Source organism: Stegodyphus dumicola, chromosome X2 (genome assembly GCF_044657685.1).
Source record: "Stegodyphus dumicola isolate Sdum_Otavi_A_Nest chromosome X2, ASM4465768v1".
NCBI lineage: Eukaryota > Metazoa > Arthropoda > Arachnida > Araneae > Eresidae > Stegodyphus > Stegodyphus dumicola.
Window position 1 is genome coordinate 168,903,249 of NC_140781.1, and position 17,144 is coordinate 168,920,392.

At 30.8% G+C, this 17,144-nt stretch overlaps 1 protein-coding gene across 2 annotated transcripts in view; it reads left to right on the top strand.

The window, feature by feature from the left end:
* Positions 1 to 16,688, top strand: part of Vinc (vinculin) — a 148,834-nt gene extending 132,146 nt beyond the window's left edge. For both annotated transcript variants that reach the window (XM_085809507.1, XM_085809508.1), the window contains 4 exons: positions 3,089 to 3,204; positions 5,682 to 5,805; positions 11,446 to 11,536; positions 11,658 to 16,688. In XM_085809507.1, the coding sequence (XP_085665633.1) occupies positions 3,089 to 3,204; positions 5,682 to 5,805; positions 11,446 to 11,536; positions 11,658 to 11,827 (501 nt within the window). In that variant the 3' untranslated portion in view covers positions 11,828 to 16,688. The remainder of the gene's footprint in view (positions 1 to 3,088; positions 3,205 to 5,681; positions 5,806 to 11,445; positions 11,537 to 11,657) is intronic.
* The last annotated feature ends 456 nt before the right edge of the window (positions 16,689 to 17,144 follow it).

Below are 17,144 nucleotides of genomic sequence, written 5' to 3' on the forward strand. Positions count from 1 at the left end.
TTCTCTAACCATTCCAAAACATGTTTATCAATTTCACGCTGTTCTGTGCGGGGGGGGACGTCGCGGCGCGCAATGAACTGAAAGTTGGTCTGTCAGCACTATCCTTATCTTCAAGGCAGATGTTTTTATTTTATTTGGCATATAATTCCTTACTAAATGTAGTATTTCATCTCGATGTACTCCGTCTTTGATATGATTTAAACAAATTCCTCGTCATTATAAATATCACGAATACACATCAAGTAGTTTTCTGGTTGCAATTTTCTAATTTTGACTATGCGTAATGTATGCTTTATGCATGCGCGGGTTGAAAGAAATGTTTAATAAAGTAAACAAATAAATATTAAGCTTTTTTTTTTTTTTTTTTTTTTTTTGTAAATTTTGATACCCTTAAATCATAATTGCTCTTTATTTCATAAATTACGGTTTCATATTTTTAATTTTATAATTTCTGCATGCCATCTTATCAGATTTAAACTGAGGATCTATAATCCGGATAAACCGACAATCCGGAAGCGCCGGAAGTGATTAAAGACTTTTGACTGTATTAATCATATATATATATAGATTCAACTGCAGCTTCACTGCATAAAAAATTATTAATTAAATATGCTAGGTATGGGAAGAAGTCGCCAAATGCGCAGGGAATTGGAGGAAACGAACAGCCGCTGGGAGTTTGGTGTGTATGGATAACTTGAAGGGGGCGGGTGAAAAGCTGCAAAAAGGTTGTTCTAGCATTGTACATGTTCTCAAGCTAGATGATTATGAGCTATAGTGGACTTAACCCTTTCAAAACGGGCGTCCCATATACGAATTCCCTAAGAACGTCTCTTACAGCCGGGCATCCCATCTACGCATCACTAGAGATTGCTTTCAGAGGACGGGTGATGCATATACGCATTTTAAGCTGGAGCGTTTTTCTGAAGGCCATTGGCATCCTATGTCCATTACTTTTGAAATGAACACAGTTTTAGGTTCCTGACCTTGAGTTTGATATATTCTGCTGGACTTTGGTATTTTACTCTTCAGCTCTTGCGAGGGTGGGGGGAGGGAAAGCGTAAACAGAGGTGAGCTATTTAAATCGCTGCATGCTAATGAAAACATCCGCGTGCCTGATTTATACCCAATTCCTTTTTTATTCTATTTTTTCCTCTACTATGTATGGTATTTTAGGGTTAGAATGTGGAGTACTGTTACGTTTTGCATTGCCTTCAGATATATTTCTGTTTCTTCTCTTTTTATTTTGGAATGCCTCATCTCCAGTCTATTATGGCGGGAAGGCGCTATTTATCAGAGGACGAATACCCTTGTATGGTCAATGAACAATTTACTAATGCAGATGAGAGTGATGATTCATTTTGTAAAGAGTTAGAAAGTGATACTTTTTCTAAGAGTTAGAAAGTGGTATTTCTCCGTGCTTTGAGATTTACCACACTCGGTCTTCATTTTAAATTTTGTTACTTCTTACTGTAAATAGTCTTTATTGTGTTGTTTTATTAATTAAAATTTTTATTGATGGATTTTATCAATTAAAACTTTGGAATAATTTAAATAATGCTTCTGAAAATTATTTTAAAAGATAGGAATTTTTTAAGTATATTTTCATGCAAAATTAAAGAAAAAAAAATCCATGCTCTAACTGCTTGACTAGACTGGATGTAATAATAACATGCTAGCTGGTAATACCTCAAAAATTGTCACATTATCATCTTTTCTATAAAAGACTTTCACAGCAAATGCTCCTTCTACAATACTCCAGTGTTGCATTATAATTTATAGCTGCATAGCATAGTTGTTGGTTATAAAGTATATTACATAGTAACTGAATAACTGTTGACATGCCAGTATGGGTTGTTCCTGTGTTCAAATTTTTGTGTTTCTCTAAAACACCCTATGAAAATTATATGAAATTGTAACAAAAAGAAATACTGTTTTAGTCATGTTGTATTAGCTTCTCTTAATGATGCTTACCATATATTAAACTCCTGCATGGTGAGTAGTTTAATGGGATCCATTAAGAAAAGCATCAGTGTGCTTGATCATATGAACACTCTGAAACCACCTCTGATATTTAATATTTTAAATGTTATAATTCAAAAATCAAGCGTTATTCTGATTAGTTGATACATCATTACTTAATGTGATTAAAATTTTAAATTCTAAATAATGTTATCACTGACAAAGACATAATAAAAGCCTACTCTATGTTTCTTTGTTTTGATGAGTTAGATGGGATGATGATTGCTTATAGTTTCTTTCAGTTCCTTAGAGAATAGATTATATGTTCATTTTTTTAAATATTATTCATTGATTTTACTCGTACATACTCATTGTAGAATGCAAATTCTGCAGCAGTATAACTGCAAACATAAAAATCCTCAAGCATTGAAGAGCTCCATTATCAGATAAAAAGAAAATAACTCGTGAACGCACAGGTACAAAACAGAGCGTCATGTGATTTCTATCTGTTATATTTTTCTGTGGATTAAATATGTAGCATGTGAAGGAGCTTTGTTCGTTTGAGTAAATTCTCATCTAATGTTGACTAGACTTAAGTACTATATATCAGAGTTGCATTTATGTGTCGTAGATCTTGATATTAATGGCTCAACTTCATGGAATCATTACCTTTTGTGTAGGGCCTTCATGATTCTGCCATATGTAGAACAACTTTTGTGTCTGTATCTCCCCATTTTAGAGATTAGTGTTTGTGGACATTGGGGCTCCAGTCTATATTTTTCATCTTTCAATTTTAGAACAATCTAGTTAAATACATAATTCATTTGATGGTTTGCATATCCTGGAGTTACTGAAAAGTTGTATCTTTACACATTAGAATGCATTTCAGCAAGTTTAATAACTTTTAATAAAATTATGTTTCTAACAAACTAAGTTAAAATTGTCAAATTATGATTAAACATATGTTTAGTTTTAGTACTGTTATATTTTGTAAAGTGAATAATTTTTGCATCTCTTTCTGTAAATCCTACCATGTGTGTAATATTTTTTTATGTTCTTGTAAGTTAAGGGAACTTGGTTATGTTTTCATGCATCATTATTGAAGCCTTTTCCATCTGTATTTTAATAGGTGGCTGCTCATGGCTTACATCAAGAAGTTAAGCAGTGGTCCAGTAAGGATAATGAAATAATTGCTGCTGCTAAGAAAATGGCATTACTAATGGCCAAACTAAGTCAACTTGTCAGGTATGCATCAAGGATTTGTATTTTTTGATACATCAAAAATATGTATAAAAAGAGATAAACAGCTTGTGAAAGAGTCCACAAGCTCATCTTGGGCATCTGCATTCATAATCCATATTGTTGTTGTAGTCGCATTAGCAGTTAAAGCGTCTCCCTAGCTGTAGTGAGAAATATCAACATATATATGCATATAGAAAGAAGTGACCTTTGTAGTAAAAAACCCAAAGAATTTTTTTAAAAATCCATTGACTGCACAGTTTGCTTGCTAAGAATTCATTGGGAATGGCCAGAACCCAATAGTCATTTAGCCAGTTATTCACTGAGGCTACATAGAAAGCAACCATTACTACAGCCACAGGAAGGGAGAAGAACAAGCATCTACACATTCTCTGCTCGGGTCCAACAATATAGGGGAAGAATAACATGAGGAAACTGAGGAACAAGTTTTAAAAAGTAGGGAATGTTAAATGTGTGTATAATAATAATCCGTGCCTTCTCTTGGATTAGAACATAATCCTTAACAGTATGTGAAGGTTAAAAAAAATTATGTCATTCATCAGAAAGGGGAAGGCTTACAGAATTGGGAAATGTCACGTGTATATGCAGTAGAAAACATTATATGTCAGGAAAAGGGTTTCCCCCTCAGTTTACTTAATTTTTTCTGAGTTTACCGTTATTACCTCCAATAGCTCAAAATTGAAGAATATGCTGCTTAGTAAATGCTATGAAATAACTGATTCATATAGATTCTCATTTCTAACACCCATTGGAAAGATAAATGTAGAGGGTGCTGTAGGACAGCATTTCTTAATCTTTTGATTCTTAACAATGGAACAGTTTGATTTCTGAGACTCAACGTAGCCCAGTTAAGTGAATCTGTCAACTCTAATCTTTGTATTTTCTATTTCCTAACCTTTAAAATGCACATTCTCTTTTTTCTTTTTTGTACAAAGTAAATTAATTATTGTAATAATTTAAAATGAGGTACCATATTTCAGCAAAAATATCCATTTTGACTGCTGTTGAATGCAGTTTAATGATGTTATTGCAATACATCATGACATCTGTATGTATGGACAAAATAAAGGACACTTTTTCCCTTAAAATATTATAAAACTGATTTAAAATGGATTCAGAAGAGATTTTTTTCGTGGTATCTATACATTGTATGTATTTCGCATAACTTAAAAACAAGTAGCTCCAGAACATTTAAATTTTGTAAATAGGAGAGCTATATGATGCAGTTGTGCACCTCCCTTTTTGGTGGCAATCGGCCACACCAAAAGTAAATAAATATGTATATACATATACCCGAGTCGTCTCTGTGAGCTCAATTTTTTTATTCTTATTTGTTGGTAAATTGTGCATTTTTTTAAATTTAAAAATGATTGAATTATGTTGTTTCTTATGTTCTGGTTAAGATTTTTATGCCTTTAGTTAACCTGCATGCAATATTTGTAGAATTATCAACATTTTAAAAGTTGTTTAAGTGTGGCTAAGCCTAAATTTTTTTACCATAGCAGCCATATTTGTTTATATTTGAAACTTAGTGGATTTGTTGCCACTCTAAAGAAACTAAACTTTGCAACAACAACAACTGTTCTTCTTTTTTACATCATTTTAGATTTATTATAGTATTTGAAAAGAACATGTGGCAACCACTGAATAATTCTTCAGATGATATAATTTTTGCGTATTCTGAGTTATAAAATGAGTGAACCTAGCACCAGAGTGTCACTATGGTAAATAAATATAGTGAATTTTTAAGAGTGCATTTATTCTATTGTGGTTTATGTGCTATCAACGAAGTAGATTTAATTCAATTCAATAAGTTTAAATGAAATGCAGGAAAAAATGTGGATAATAGTCTGTGCAAGGAAACCATGTGATGTACACATCAGATTTTTTTAATTACAATTTTGGATGGTTATAAGGTGATTTCAACTGTATTTTACTGTATTGTAAACCTATTAAATATTGCTTTCTTATAAAACTGCTGAATACCATCTGACTCCAAAGTGATCAAATGTTGTAGGTATAGAAGGGTAAAGATTCTCTTAAATGTAACATGTAGTTGTAGCTCTCCTTTAAAAAATTAACCTCATTCTTTCTACAGTCTGGGAAAAAAAGTATTGCAAAAAGTGATTGTTTTTTAAAAAATCAATTATTATTTAAAAAATAATAATTGATTTTTGAAGTTGGTGAGATTATGGTTACTGCTGCTGTGAGATACTGAGTGTAATATAAAAGTGATGATTGAAAATTTTGATTACTGTCAGTGGATTAATTAAAGGTTGTCATTATATATGCATTTAAATTGAAATTGAATCTGCTATTTAGATGCTATGAAAGTTCTTTGAAAGAAAACAAGTAATAAGAGAGACTGTATTTTCAGAAAATAAATTTTTCAAGCAGTAATAATTTTTCTTACATGCTTTATTGTGAAAAAATTTATAAAACTTTTTTTTTTTTCATTATAGAGGTGATGGTGGATCCAAAAGAGACCTTATAGCATGCTCTAAGGATATTGCTGAAGCATCGAAAGAAGTCACCCGTCTAGCTAAAGAACTAGCTCGAATGTGCACAGATAAGAGAATGAGAACTGTATGTTTTCTCTCAATATGTGTAAATTAGAAGTGATTTAAAGATTTTTATTGTTATTTGCTGTTTAAATGTGAGTTATCTAATGAGGGGAGCACATGATCTCTATCTTACCAATTTCGCTGCAGTTCTGTATAATTGTAGATGACCTTAAAATAAATGTATTTGTAAAGATAGAACTTGCATCTCTCATGTATAAGTGAGAAAAATTGAAGTCAAAATTCTAAGTAACATTCATAAGATTTAAATACCTCTGTCACCAGCAGAACGAATGTCTGCGAGGTTTTATCATCAAATTTCAAATGAGACCTCATTTTAAAGACTATTGAACTGTCTGAGCACCTTTAAGAAACCAGATCTCAGATGATGATCAGTGCATGTTTCATTTAAAGAACAAAGATTAAAGTTGTAAAAATTTGATTTTGACATCTTTTGAGATTTCAGGTTTCCTCAACCCTAAATTTTTCTGTCTAACGGATATTAATGCTGGTTAACCCTTTTGAGATGGTGCACCTTTGTTTAAGAAGTTCCCTCGGGACAGATGGAAGTTGAAAGTAATTGTCCCACAGGATGGAGGTTTTGCATCCACTAAACCTAACTTTAGGGGGGAAAAATCCAAAAATTAATTTGTCCTAACATTGTTATTTGTGGTACTGTTTTAGATTATTATTTAAGCTCTCATATATGTTAAAATTAGCATTTTTCCTTACATGAAAATGCATAAAAACATTTAGAGAAATAATTTTCAGAAGCGCTATTCAAATTATTCCAAAGATTTAATTGAAAAATACATTAATAAACTTTTAAATTAATAAAAAAACTACTAGAAAGACAATTTACAAGAAGTAACAAAACATTTCACATGAACTGGAAGGCAGATACTCAATGAGCACAGTCTGTGACAGAATGTTCATATGAGAATCGCTAGAAAATCGCCCTCCAACTCTTTAGGAAATGAATAATCACTCTCATTCATTCTCTTACTGGCTTATTTACCATGCAGGTATATGCTTCGTTTGATAAATAACACTTGCTCGCCATAATAATCTGAAGTCAGGCTTTCCGAACTCTCCATAATAAACTGAAGTCAGGCTCATTTACCACGCAAGTCTGATAAATAATGCTTGCTCGCCATAATAAACTGAAGTCAGGCTTTCTGAAATAAGGGAGGTATGTGAAATATAAGCAATACAAAGCATAATAGAACCTCATGTAGTAACTCTAAAAGACCCTACATAGTAACAAAAAAAAAAAAAAAAAGGATTCAAAGGTATATCAGAAAAGTGAATGTTTTTATTATGTGGTGAGTTAAAGCGACGAGTTGCTTACATTACACTTCCCCTCATTCTCTGCAGTAGCTGACACCAGTGTTATGCAGAATGTGACCAGATTATTTCAAAAGTAATGGACACAGGATGCCATCCAGTGGGTTTTAAAACATTCCAGGACACTGGCACAAATGCGTGACGGCCAGGGGTGAACAAGAAAATGCCCCAGCACACCAGTGTGCCAGCTGGTAAATGAGTGCGTTTCTTGCTGGCGCGTAAGCATGACAGTTGGCATATAAGTGTTTTAGCAGGATGTAAACCAGGATTGTACTAACTTTTTGAGATGGCTTCTCAAATATCTGTAAGATCCTTAAAAAGATGGGGTTTCTCACACCTAATGATTTCCCCCTTGATACTTGTAACAATGGTTATTGTAAGTAATTTGATTCATGCATTTACTTTTCAAGAGGCAGGGAAATGTAGGTATTGTTGACCAAACTGCCAAATATGTTTCCTAATGGAGGAAAAATTTTAAAACTGTAATTGATTTTAAATCAGACTACTCAGTGATACACAAAAGGCAATATATGAGTTAGGATTCAAAAGTTCCTGGACTGAGTCTATATCATAAAAAGTATTATGAATTAAATTGCAGAAACATGCCATCCTTTGATATAAGGCCCTTGTGCAACAAGACACTTTTGCCAGCACCTGTAAAGTTCATGAAAGCATGTATAGAATGCATTATTGGCCATGTCCTTTAATTCAGCAGGCAATGCACATTTAATTTCATTAGATTATGCAATGCTTAATTCAGAAATGACTTTGTTGTACCATAAATTATTGTTCGTATTGCAATGTTCTGTTACCTGAGTGCCTCTAATTTAATGCCTTTCAGTTTAAAAAAGCAAATAAAACAACCAAAGAGAAGCTATGAAACTATTTTTTGGAATAATATACAGTAGTACCTCCCAATAAGGGACACCAACTGAACCAGACATCTTGTCCCTTAGATAGAGGTATCTCTTCTTCAGAGGGTACATACTAAAAAAATGTAATTTGAGATTTAATGGTTTCAAGCTTTAAATAAATTATGTATAAATAAATAACATAGTCAGAAGTATTTATTTGAAGTTAATAGAAAAATTATTAATTTAAAATTTTAATTATTGGACAACTTATATGAAATGAATAGTTTTCTACTTGCAAAAAAAATTATTGAAAATAATCCCTTACACAGGTTTATTTGAAAGTCTGCACTGTAAGCATTTTTTCCACGTGGGTATTAGAATGACTGATGATCTTAAGTCCTTCACTGTCACCAACAGTTATCAAGATGTTTTTTTAATTGGTAGGTTATTTAAAGACATCTGTATAGTTAGGTCACACTTTTTGTCTGGCTAATCTTCATCTGCCTCGTTTTCCCAAGGTATTTCTGTTGTCATCGTAAGTGTCTTCAAAACACAAGTTAGCATCAATTTCTAAATATTCTTGCATTTTAACATTGACACTGATTTTGATAAGTTCAAACGATTCATTTTTCATCAGTAATATTTTCGCTGATGTCACTCAAAAGTGGAATTGCAACGTTTGTTCTCTTAAAACAGTGCTGAACACAACTTTGCGGTATGGATTTAACAGCCTTTGTTATCAACTTTATTATGTAGACACATTTTGCAAGCTGATTGCTTTCTCCACAAGCAGCTTGACAAAGAACATGTCTTAAAAACAGTTTCTGTAATGAATCATGAAGCTTCAAATTATACCTTGATCCAAAGGCATGCTGATGTTGCGTTAGGGTAAAAGAATTAAATTCACTTATTTCAGTTTTACATTTGGTGCATGGGCTGGCGAATTGTAAAGAAATACCAGAATATTCCTATTTTTTCCTATACATTGTGTCATGAAGGGCAACAAACCATTCTGACATGCTTTGCTTCAGCCATGACATTTTATTGTGACGCTAATGGACCAATAAATCTTTGGATTGGTGTGTTTGAAGCGTCTTGTTTTTTTCAGCTTTTCTAGTTATAAGAGGTTGCTCATACTCCTTCAATGTTATAACAATGTAGCAAACAAAATCGTAAAAACAACCTTGTATTTAGCGTAAGTATAATGAAACACTCAATCGATTTCGAGGGCAGCTAAAGGTCCCTCCTCATCAGGAGAAAGAAATACCTAGAAAGAAGAAAATAAAGGAGAAGGAGTCTCAGAAACATGTGGTCCTTATCAGCACAGCACGTGGTTATAGCTGCCCTCGAAATTGATTGTTTCATCATACTTACGCTAAATACAAGGTTGTTTTTACGATTTTGATTGTCACATTAGCGTGTTTCTCTTCTAGTTTAATGTAGCAAAATTAGACATTCCTTGGAGCTTTTACCATAGAGTGCTTTCCTTCTTTGAAGCATAGAGTCTCGTTTTGTGAAATTCAATAAAATAATCCAGTTTCATCTGCACTGTAGATAATTTTAGCCTCATAGCTGTCACAAATTTAGCTTTTTTATCCAATATGTTACATGTTGCAAATCTACTGATTTTTAGTCACCACAAATAGTCTTAAAAGTAATGGTATGTATGCTTAAATTTGTTTAACCAACCAGCTGATACTTTGAAGTTCTGTAGTTCCCAAACTTCTTTTGCCTTTTCTTGCAATAATCCTACACTTACAGGAATATTATTTATTCTTATAGAACAAAACCAACTGAACAGTACAATTTGACATGCTTCAGTTTTCGAAATGATCTAATCTTGGAATGTTCATTTGAATTATTAATCCCTAATACTGTTATTCATTTTCTAACCTTTAGCACATGATATACTTCATTTATGCTTATTTCAAATTTCTGCTCTAAATCTCTCAAAGTAAGTTTTTCAATTTCTGCTACAGGAATTACATCAACTCTTTTTTTTAAATGTTGATCTTTTCCTCATTGAAGACACACTAAATAACATATGTAAAAATTAACACATTAGTACAAAATTAAACTTCTTTTCCTAGCAAGAAATAAAAATTGATAAAATTTTTCACTCTATCCTCATTTTGATATCTTGGCATGTGATCCCAGTCTTCTCACCATCTTTTAGTAAAAATAACTGGATTTTGAATTCTCTCATTGTGAAGTATCCTTTTGATTGCATCACAACTTGATTTTCCCCACTGTATTGTTCCCCCTTTCTCTACTGAAAAGTAGTTTTCAAAGAGAGAGTGATTAACTTTTCGTTTTATTTTCCCGTAGTCACAAAACTATCTTTCATTAAGCACAAACTTGCCTTTAAAACTTAAAAAAATTACTAATAAATAGCATTTACTTATTTTTGAAACTTTTTTTTAGTGTCCTTTAATAAGAGGTAAATACATTAAGGTCCCCTATACAGAGGGACCAGAACTAATATAATTGTCCATTACTCAAACGTATCCCTTGCAGGAAGTACTGGCATAATTTAATTTTAAAAATTAGAACACAGAATTATATGAACAAATAGCATTTTATTAAAAAGTAGCAAATGATATCATTTTTCTGTTATTAATAATAGAGGAATTGAATTAATTAAAATGTAACTTATTATTTAGTAGTAAAAATTAGCAAATGATATCATTTTTCTGTTATTAATAATAGAAGGAATTGAATTAATTAAAATGTAACTTATTATTTAGTAGTACAATTGCACTGGAAAGTACCACAGTTATTTGTTAATTCCGTTTGTCTTTTTTTTAATAATTTTGCAGTTTTAATAAAAGAATGTCTTGAACTGGGTTATCAAAATCAAAGCAAGTTTTATGGCTAAAAGCTTTCAAATCAGAAGGGGAAATTGCAGTTTGCATACAGTTTTTTGAAAGAATGAAGTTAACAACATGGTTGCTGTCTTCAATACTTTGTATTATTATTTTGTGTTTTATGATGTTACATAATTTAGGTCTTCACATGCTCTTGACGAAGCTTGAGTATTTCTTCTTCAACCTGGTATATTGCTATAAAACGAAGCAAAATAACTGAAAAAAAGGAAAACATTTTAAATCAAGACTATGTTTACAATTTACAAATGCGGTCATCCCAAATTAGTTGCAGTAATGAAAAGGGAAATATAGAGAAAATCATATTCTTAATTTAAAGGCTTTTGAAGAGATAATTGGTCAAGTCTCCAGAGGTATCAAAATTTGACATTTCACCCCACCCTTCCACCTCGGAAAGTGGGGTAAAAAGACATGACCACTAAGGTGGACATCCAGTTCTATTGGTCATCTGTAAATATTTTGTGTATTTTCTGATGTTTATTTTTGTGTCCTAAATTTATTTTTATGTCTAAAATTTTTGTAATATTTTTGCTTTTTAATGTGTGAATCTAACATGTTTGTAATTCTTTTATTTCGTAGAATATTCTCCAAGTCTGTGAACGTATCCCTACTATTAGTACACAGCTTCGAATTTTATCTACGGTTAAAGCTACAATGCTTGCTGGCCAAGGTATGAGCTCAAGAGGTTCAGTTTTTAACTGTGACATTAATGTTTTTCCTTGTTGCAAATAAATATTTTTCAATAATAAAAACTTTTAAATATCACATTAACACATGAAACTGTTTTTTAGGAACAGACGAGGATTTGGAAGCCACAGAAATGTTGGTTGGCAATGCTCAAAATTTAATGCAATCTGTGAAGGAAACAGTTCGTGCATGTGAGGCTGCATCCATAAAAATACGCACTGATTCTGGTATTCGAGTCCGCTGGATCCGTAAGCAACCTTGGTATCAATATTGAAGAGAAGACTAATCTTTACATTATTATGCAATTAATTTACTAACTTCTGTTGAAACGCTAACTAGATTTAATCTAATTTTTAAATTTTTGACATGTTTATTTACATTTAAACGTTGTGACTAATGTAATGTCCATCTTATGGTTCCTTTAACTTTAAATAGGAAGTCTTTTTGTATCATAATTGTTTCTTTGGGTCATACGTTAAAAAGAGTTTAGTTTTTAATATACCTTTTTTTAAAATTACGTAGACTAGTGTAGACTTGACTATTTTCCGTTTCTGAAAACCTTTTACTATTTTCATTTCCTAGTTTTGTGCACTTAATTGTTATAACTTAATGTGTATCAGTACTTGATCATGTGTGTTGACTTATAAGCTGTTATCATTTTCATTTATTTTATATTCTTTACATGTTCAAAAATTGTAATTGTGTGCCTCGTATAAGGAAAACTGTTTCGTATTTTCTGTGACATGCTAGCTTATTATAGAATAATAGGAAAAGGAAAGCTATTTTGTCTAAAATATGTTAAAGTTTAAGAACATGTGGTTGTGTCAGAAAAAAATGGATGTGAAGTGCGTATAATGTTGTTACATGAAAAGTTTTATTTCAGAGCAAAATATTATTGTTTGTTATTGTTAAATTTAGAATTTAAAAATTAAGTCTGTTGCAAATAAGAATAAAACTTAAGAATGTTATCTTGTCTACCAATTTTACGAATCTATATGTAATTGCTGCCTTATTCCTCATAAACTTTGGTGAGCTTTCTTGAGGATATGTAAGCTAATATTGGAATATATTGTAAATTTTAAAAAATTATATTTTTGCAGATATATTGTACTGTTTCTTCCATGATAATTTTTCTGCTTCTCATTAATTTTCTTGCTTTATATGTATGTATTTTGAGAATATGTTCTGATACTAGGGATGGTACATAGTGAAAAAGCTATGTCGATGTATGTTGTAAATATATCTTGTGCGAAATTGTATTGTTGACTTGGGAATGTAATTGTTGACTTTGCTTTGTGCTTGATAATTGTTGAAAATGCTATAATAATAATGCAATTTGGAGCCATTTCCTTTGTTTTGCCAAAGTGTTCCTAATATATTTGATAAAGTTGAAATTTTAAGCTCATTCTAACTGAGCAGTATTGCATTGTTTTAATCAAATATTCTTCCAGTGTAAGTTATGAGGTAATTGTGCATTTTTTAAAAAAATATTTGTATGGTGCAATATTTAAACCTTTTCTTATTCTCTTTACACATTTTTAAAGTATGTAGGTAATGAAAACTAAAGTATGTATTTATTTGAAGGTATTAATGCATATACATGTGCTCTGGTGGGTGTAGATATGCTCATTGGAGTTCATATTTAAAGGTTGTTAAATGATGCAAAGATTTCAGTCATTTGAAAATATTTAGAATATGATATAACTCAGCATGTACTTTTAAAATAACGCACACATTTTTCATTACCATTATTTGCTACTGTAGAAAAATTACCATAGTTTGTTTCTGTTAAAATAGGAACTACAAGGCTGTTGTCAGCCTTCTTCATTTGCAAAAATAATGCATGCCATCATCACCACACAAGACTCATTATTTTCTCCACCGCATGTAAGACTGTAGTTAGGTCAGCCTCCATTCGCCTGCTTTTCATGTAGCAAAGCATGATAAGCGGAATTGGAGGAAGCAATAAGGTGAATTGAAAAATCTGCTGCTTCAGTCATTCCCCATCATTAGGAGTCTGTATAGGCAGCAGGAAATGACATCAGAGTTCATATTTTTAAGTAATATTCCATTGATATTACCTAATTTGATAAGAAATGTGATTATCTTTGACTGTAAAGCAGTTCTTAATGATGTGTAAAATCCGTATTATGTTTATCCACCTAAAAGCTTTTTAGAGAGGATTTCTGAGATCGTGTTTTACATCAGAAAGTGATTCTGAATACATGCTAGTACTGAGAACATTGCTTTGTATTTATTTACTTCATTGTTTTAAAATCATTCTCTTTTTGAACTTTACAAGTACTTATTTATGGAAATATTTATAAAAAAATGGACTACTGTTGTGGGAAGCATGATTATTATAGTATTGTGTTCATAAGTCTTTTGCATTTAAAGGTGTTTTTCAGGGATTACTTCTCATAGAATTGTGCACTAATATGCTAAGCTAAAATATGGCTCTGTCAAAATAAATTTCTCAATAAAAACACTTTTTTATGAAATTGCTATTTCTTTATTCATGTTATAGTTAAGCTGTGTTTATGTAAATTGAATACATACCCTATTTACCCTTAGCTGAAAGTTTTTTAAGTATTCACATAATCTTCCCCATCTTCAAGATAAGTCAGAAAGCAAGCTTTCTTAAATTTTAAAATGGTTTCAACTATATAGATCATTTTCATCTTACAAATTGATTTGCATGTGGATTTTGGCTGCATGGGCTCTAAACAATAATAGTGAAGAACTTCAAGAAAATGAAGATATCTCATGCTCGTGATGATTCTAAAGCTCATTGCAGGTGGGAAGACAGATTGAATGGTGATGATGGCAATGACCTGCAGGCTGTAGCAGACAGCAGTTCCAAAAGTATATAATGATTTGAGGCCTAGGAAGTAGGAGTTGAAAGTAATAAAAGTGAGATTCCATATACAGGAAGTAAAAATGACGATATCTTATTGATAATATTACTGTGTAAATCTTATTGGAATGTAGTTTTCTTTTAAATAAATAATATTGTTATAGTTACTGTTAGTTTATCCATAAAAACTTTTCATTTGTTAGTTTGTGTGACTAAATTAGTAATAAGAGAGGGGAATTATGTGAGTAAATGGCATTCATAAAAAATTGTGGAGATCTCTGTAAAAAGGTTATAAATATTCATCTTCCGTCCATTTAGTGATTTATGATATTTTAAGAGCTCACTTCTAGATGTTTTTTCCTTTAAATTTAAATCTTCCTTTAGTAAAGACTCTTTGGGGGGCAGCGAAATTTATCATTGATGATTCATTTTTAAACTAATCCTACAGTATAGTTTATTTCAGCTACATTGGATGTAAAACTGGTAGTTCTCATAAAATGTTTCAATGTCAGTTCGCTTAAAGATAGCAGAGCTTAGTTTATTGTCTTCAGTATCAGAAATGCCATAATGAAAAAAAAATCACGTTTTCTATTTAACTGTAATAAATTACTGCATTAATTCTAATTTTATGCATGAATTTATTAAATACAAACTAATTTTTGTAAATTTTCCTTTTTTATGATTACTAATATGCCTATGAAATTTGTTATGGCTCTTTGTGCAGTTGCAGCACGTTGTTGTGATTCGTGCTTTTCCCAAAATTATGAATATTTAAAAATAAAAAGTTCTTGAATCATGCTAGTGTTCTCAGTTTGAATCTCTGTTTAAGGAATGTATTCTCAAGGGATATGCAGATGAGAATTTACTTGACGAATAAACATAAGTATGCCATATGTGCAATTAGTTTGATTAATTTGCTTTCCAATTTTTTGTTTGTTGGATTTAATTTTGATAAGATAAATCATTTAATTAAAGTAACTTAGTACTTGTTTTAAAAATTCTAACATATCATGAATTGTAATCTTTATCAGTTTTTATTATACTAATGTGTCTGTTGACTTTGAAGTTTTCTGCCATAACTCTGTTATGATGAATGAGTATTTATTTTTAGCACTCTTTATTAGATCTTTACTTTGGTAAGTGCAATATATATTATTGATATGTTGCAATATAATAACTGTAAAGAATGAAATGGAACAGATGTTCTTTGTCCTCTGATACCTGTTTTTAAAATTTTTTGTTATAAATTTATGTATGTGGTTACTTTCATTTTAGAATATGTAAAAATGAGTATTTAATAATTTTAAATTTACATTTTTGTTTATAAGCAGCATTTGGCATATCATGAAAAGTTTTATTCTGTTCTTATAAAAATATTAATTCGAGTATATTCAAATTGAAGTTTAAGATATTTTCTTGTTAAGCTAAAAATTCAACATCTGCATATGATTTTAGTTTTTATATGTATTATTTACAAAAAACATGTTTCTATTATAGTCTGATGAGGCAACATTTTTTGTTACTCTTTTATATGTACTAGTTGTCTTTTGATACAAAAGTTTAAGGCATGTATTGTGTAGCATATATAATTTGCATTTTCCTGGTTTGCAAAGGTTTATATTCTCATCTTATTATTATCAGCATCTAGAAAATATATTTTTCAAGAAAAAAATAAGTTTTTCTGCAATTCTCTAACTAGCAAAAGGTCATAAAAATTTTGCTGCCATTTATAATTCATTTTACTTCAGTAAGCAATTATTGCCACATCTGTAAGAATTTTTCTTGTCATGAGCAATTTAATTAATGTAATTTTTGTTAATTGCATTAAAATTGTATTTTTATTTGTAATGTGATTCAGTGTATAAGTTGTGCACATTTTATCAAAATGTTTCAGTATATTTTATGTTATTAATATCCTTCCGTTTTATTAAAAGAGAAGCATTTGCTATTGGTAATAATTCCAAATAACCTTTGGTACATATAAACAAAGAAAAAATATGTTTGAAGTACTTAAATTTTTTTTTGGGGGGGGGAAGAGTCCATAGATAGGTTAGTGATAATAAAAGGTTAATTACTATGTTAGTATGAATAAGAACAATAATGAAAACGTCTGTCAATTATGAACCTGTGATAAATAGTTTTGATCATAATTTATTATAATTTATATAAGAATTGTGCTTACGTCAATCAATTTATCTTCAGTAAAATCTTACTTAGATTGTATTTTACAGCTGTTTGAAGATTTATTGTTTTAATAAAGTAAATGTTTATGGATGTATATATTTTCAAAATTTTTTTATCTTGCATTGTCATTTGGTTGCTAAAACTAGCACTTTAGATAAACATGTTTAGGAGAATTTACGCTCAGGCAAAGATGCCATTTTACTGCTCTAGATGCATGGTGGGACAAGCGGTATCCCACCATGTCATGAATTACCTTAAAAGTTTACCTGTGTGTGTGTTTTTTCTTCTTTTTTTCATGAAATAACATTGTATTAGCGGCTAATTATCTATGTGTAAAGTTATTTTTCCCCCCAATTTTTTTTTATGCACCGAACCTCAAAGGGTTAATTGGCTCATTTACTATGCGAGTATATCCTTCCTCTGATAAATAACGCTTAATCGACATAATAAATTGGAGTCGAGGCTTTCCAAAAATAAAAAGGAAAGAACGTGAAATATATCCGAAAACAACGCAAAGCATAACAGAATTTCAAACAGTAACCCTAAAAGG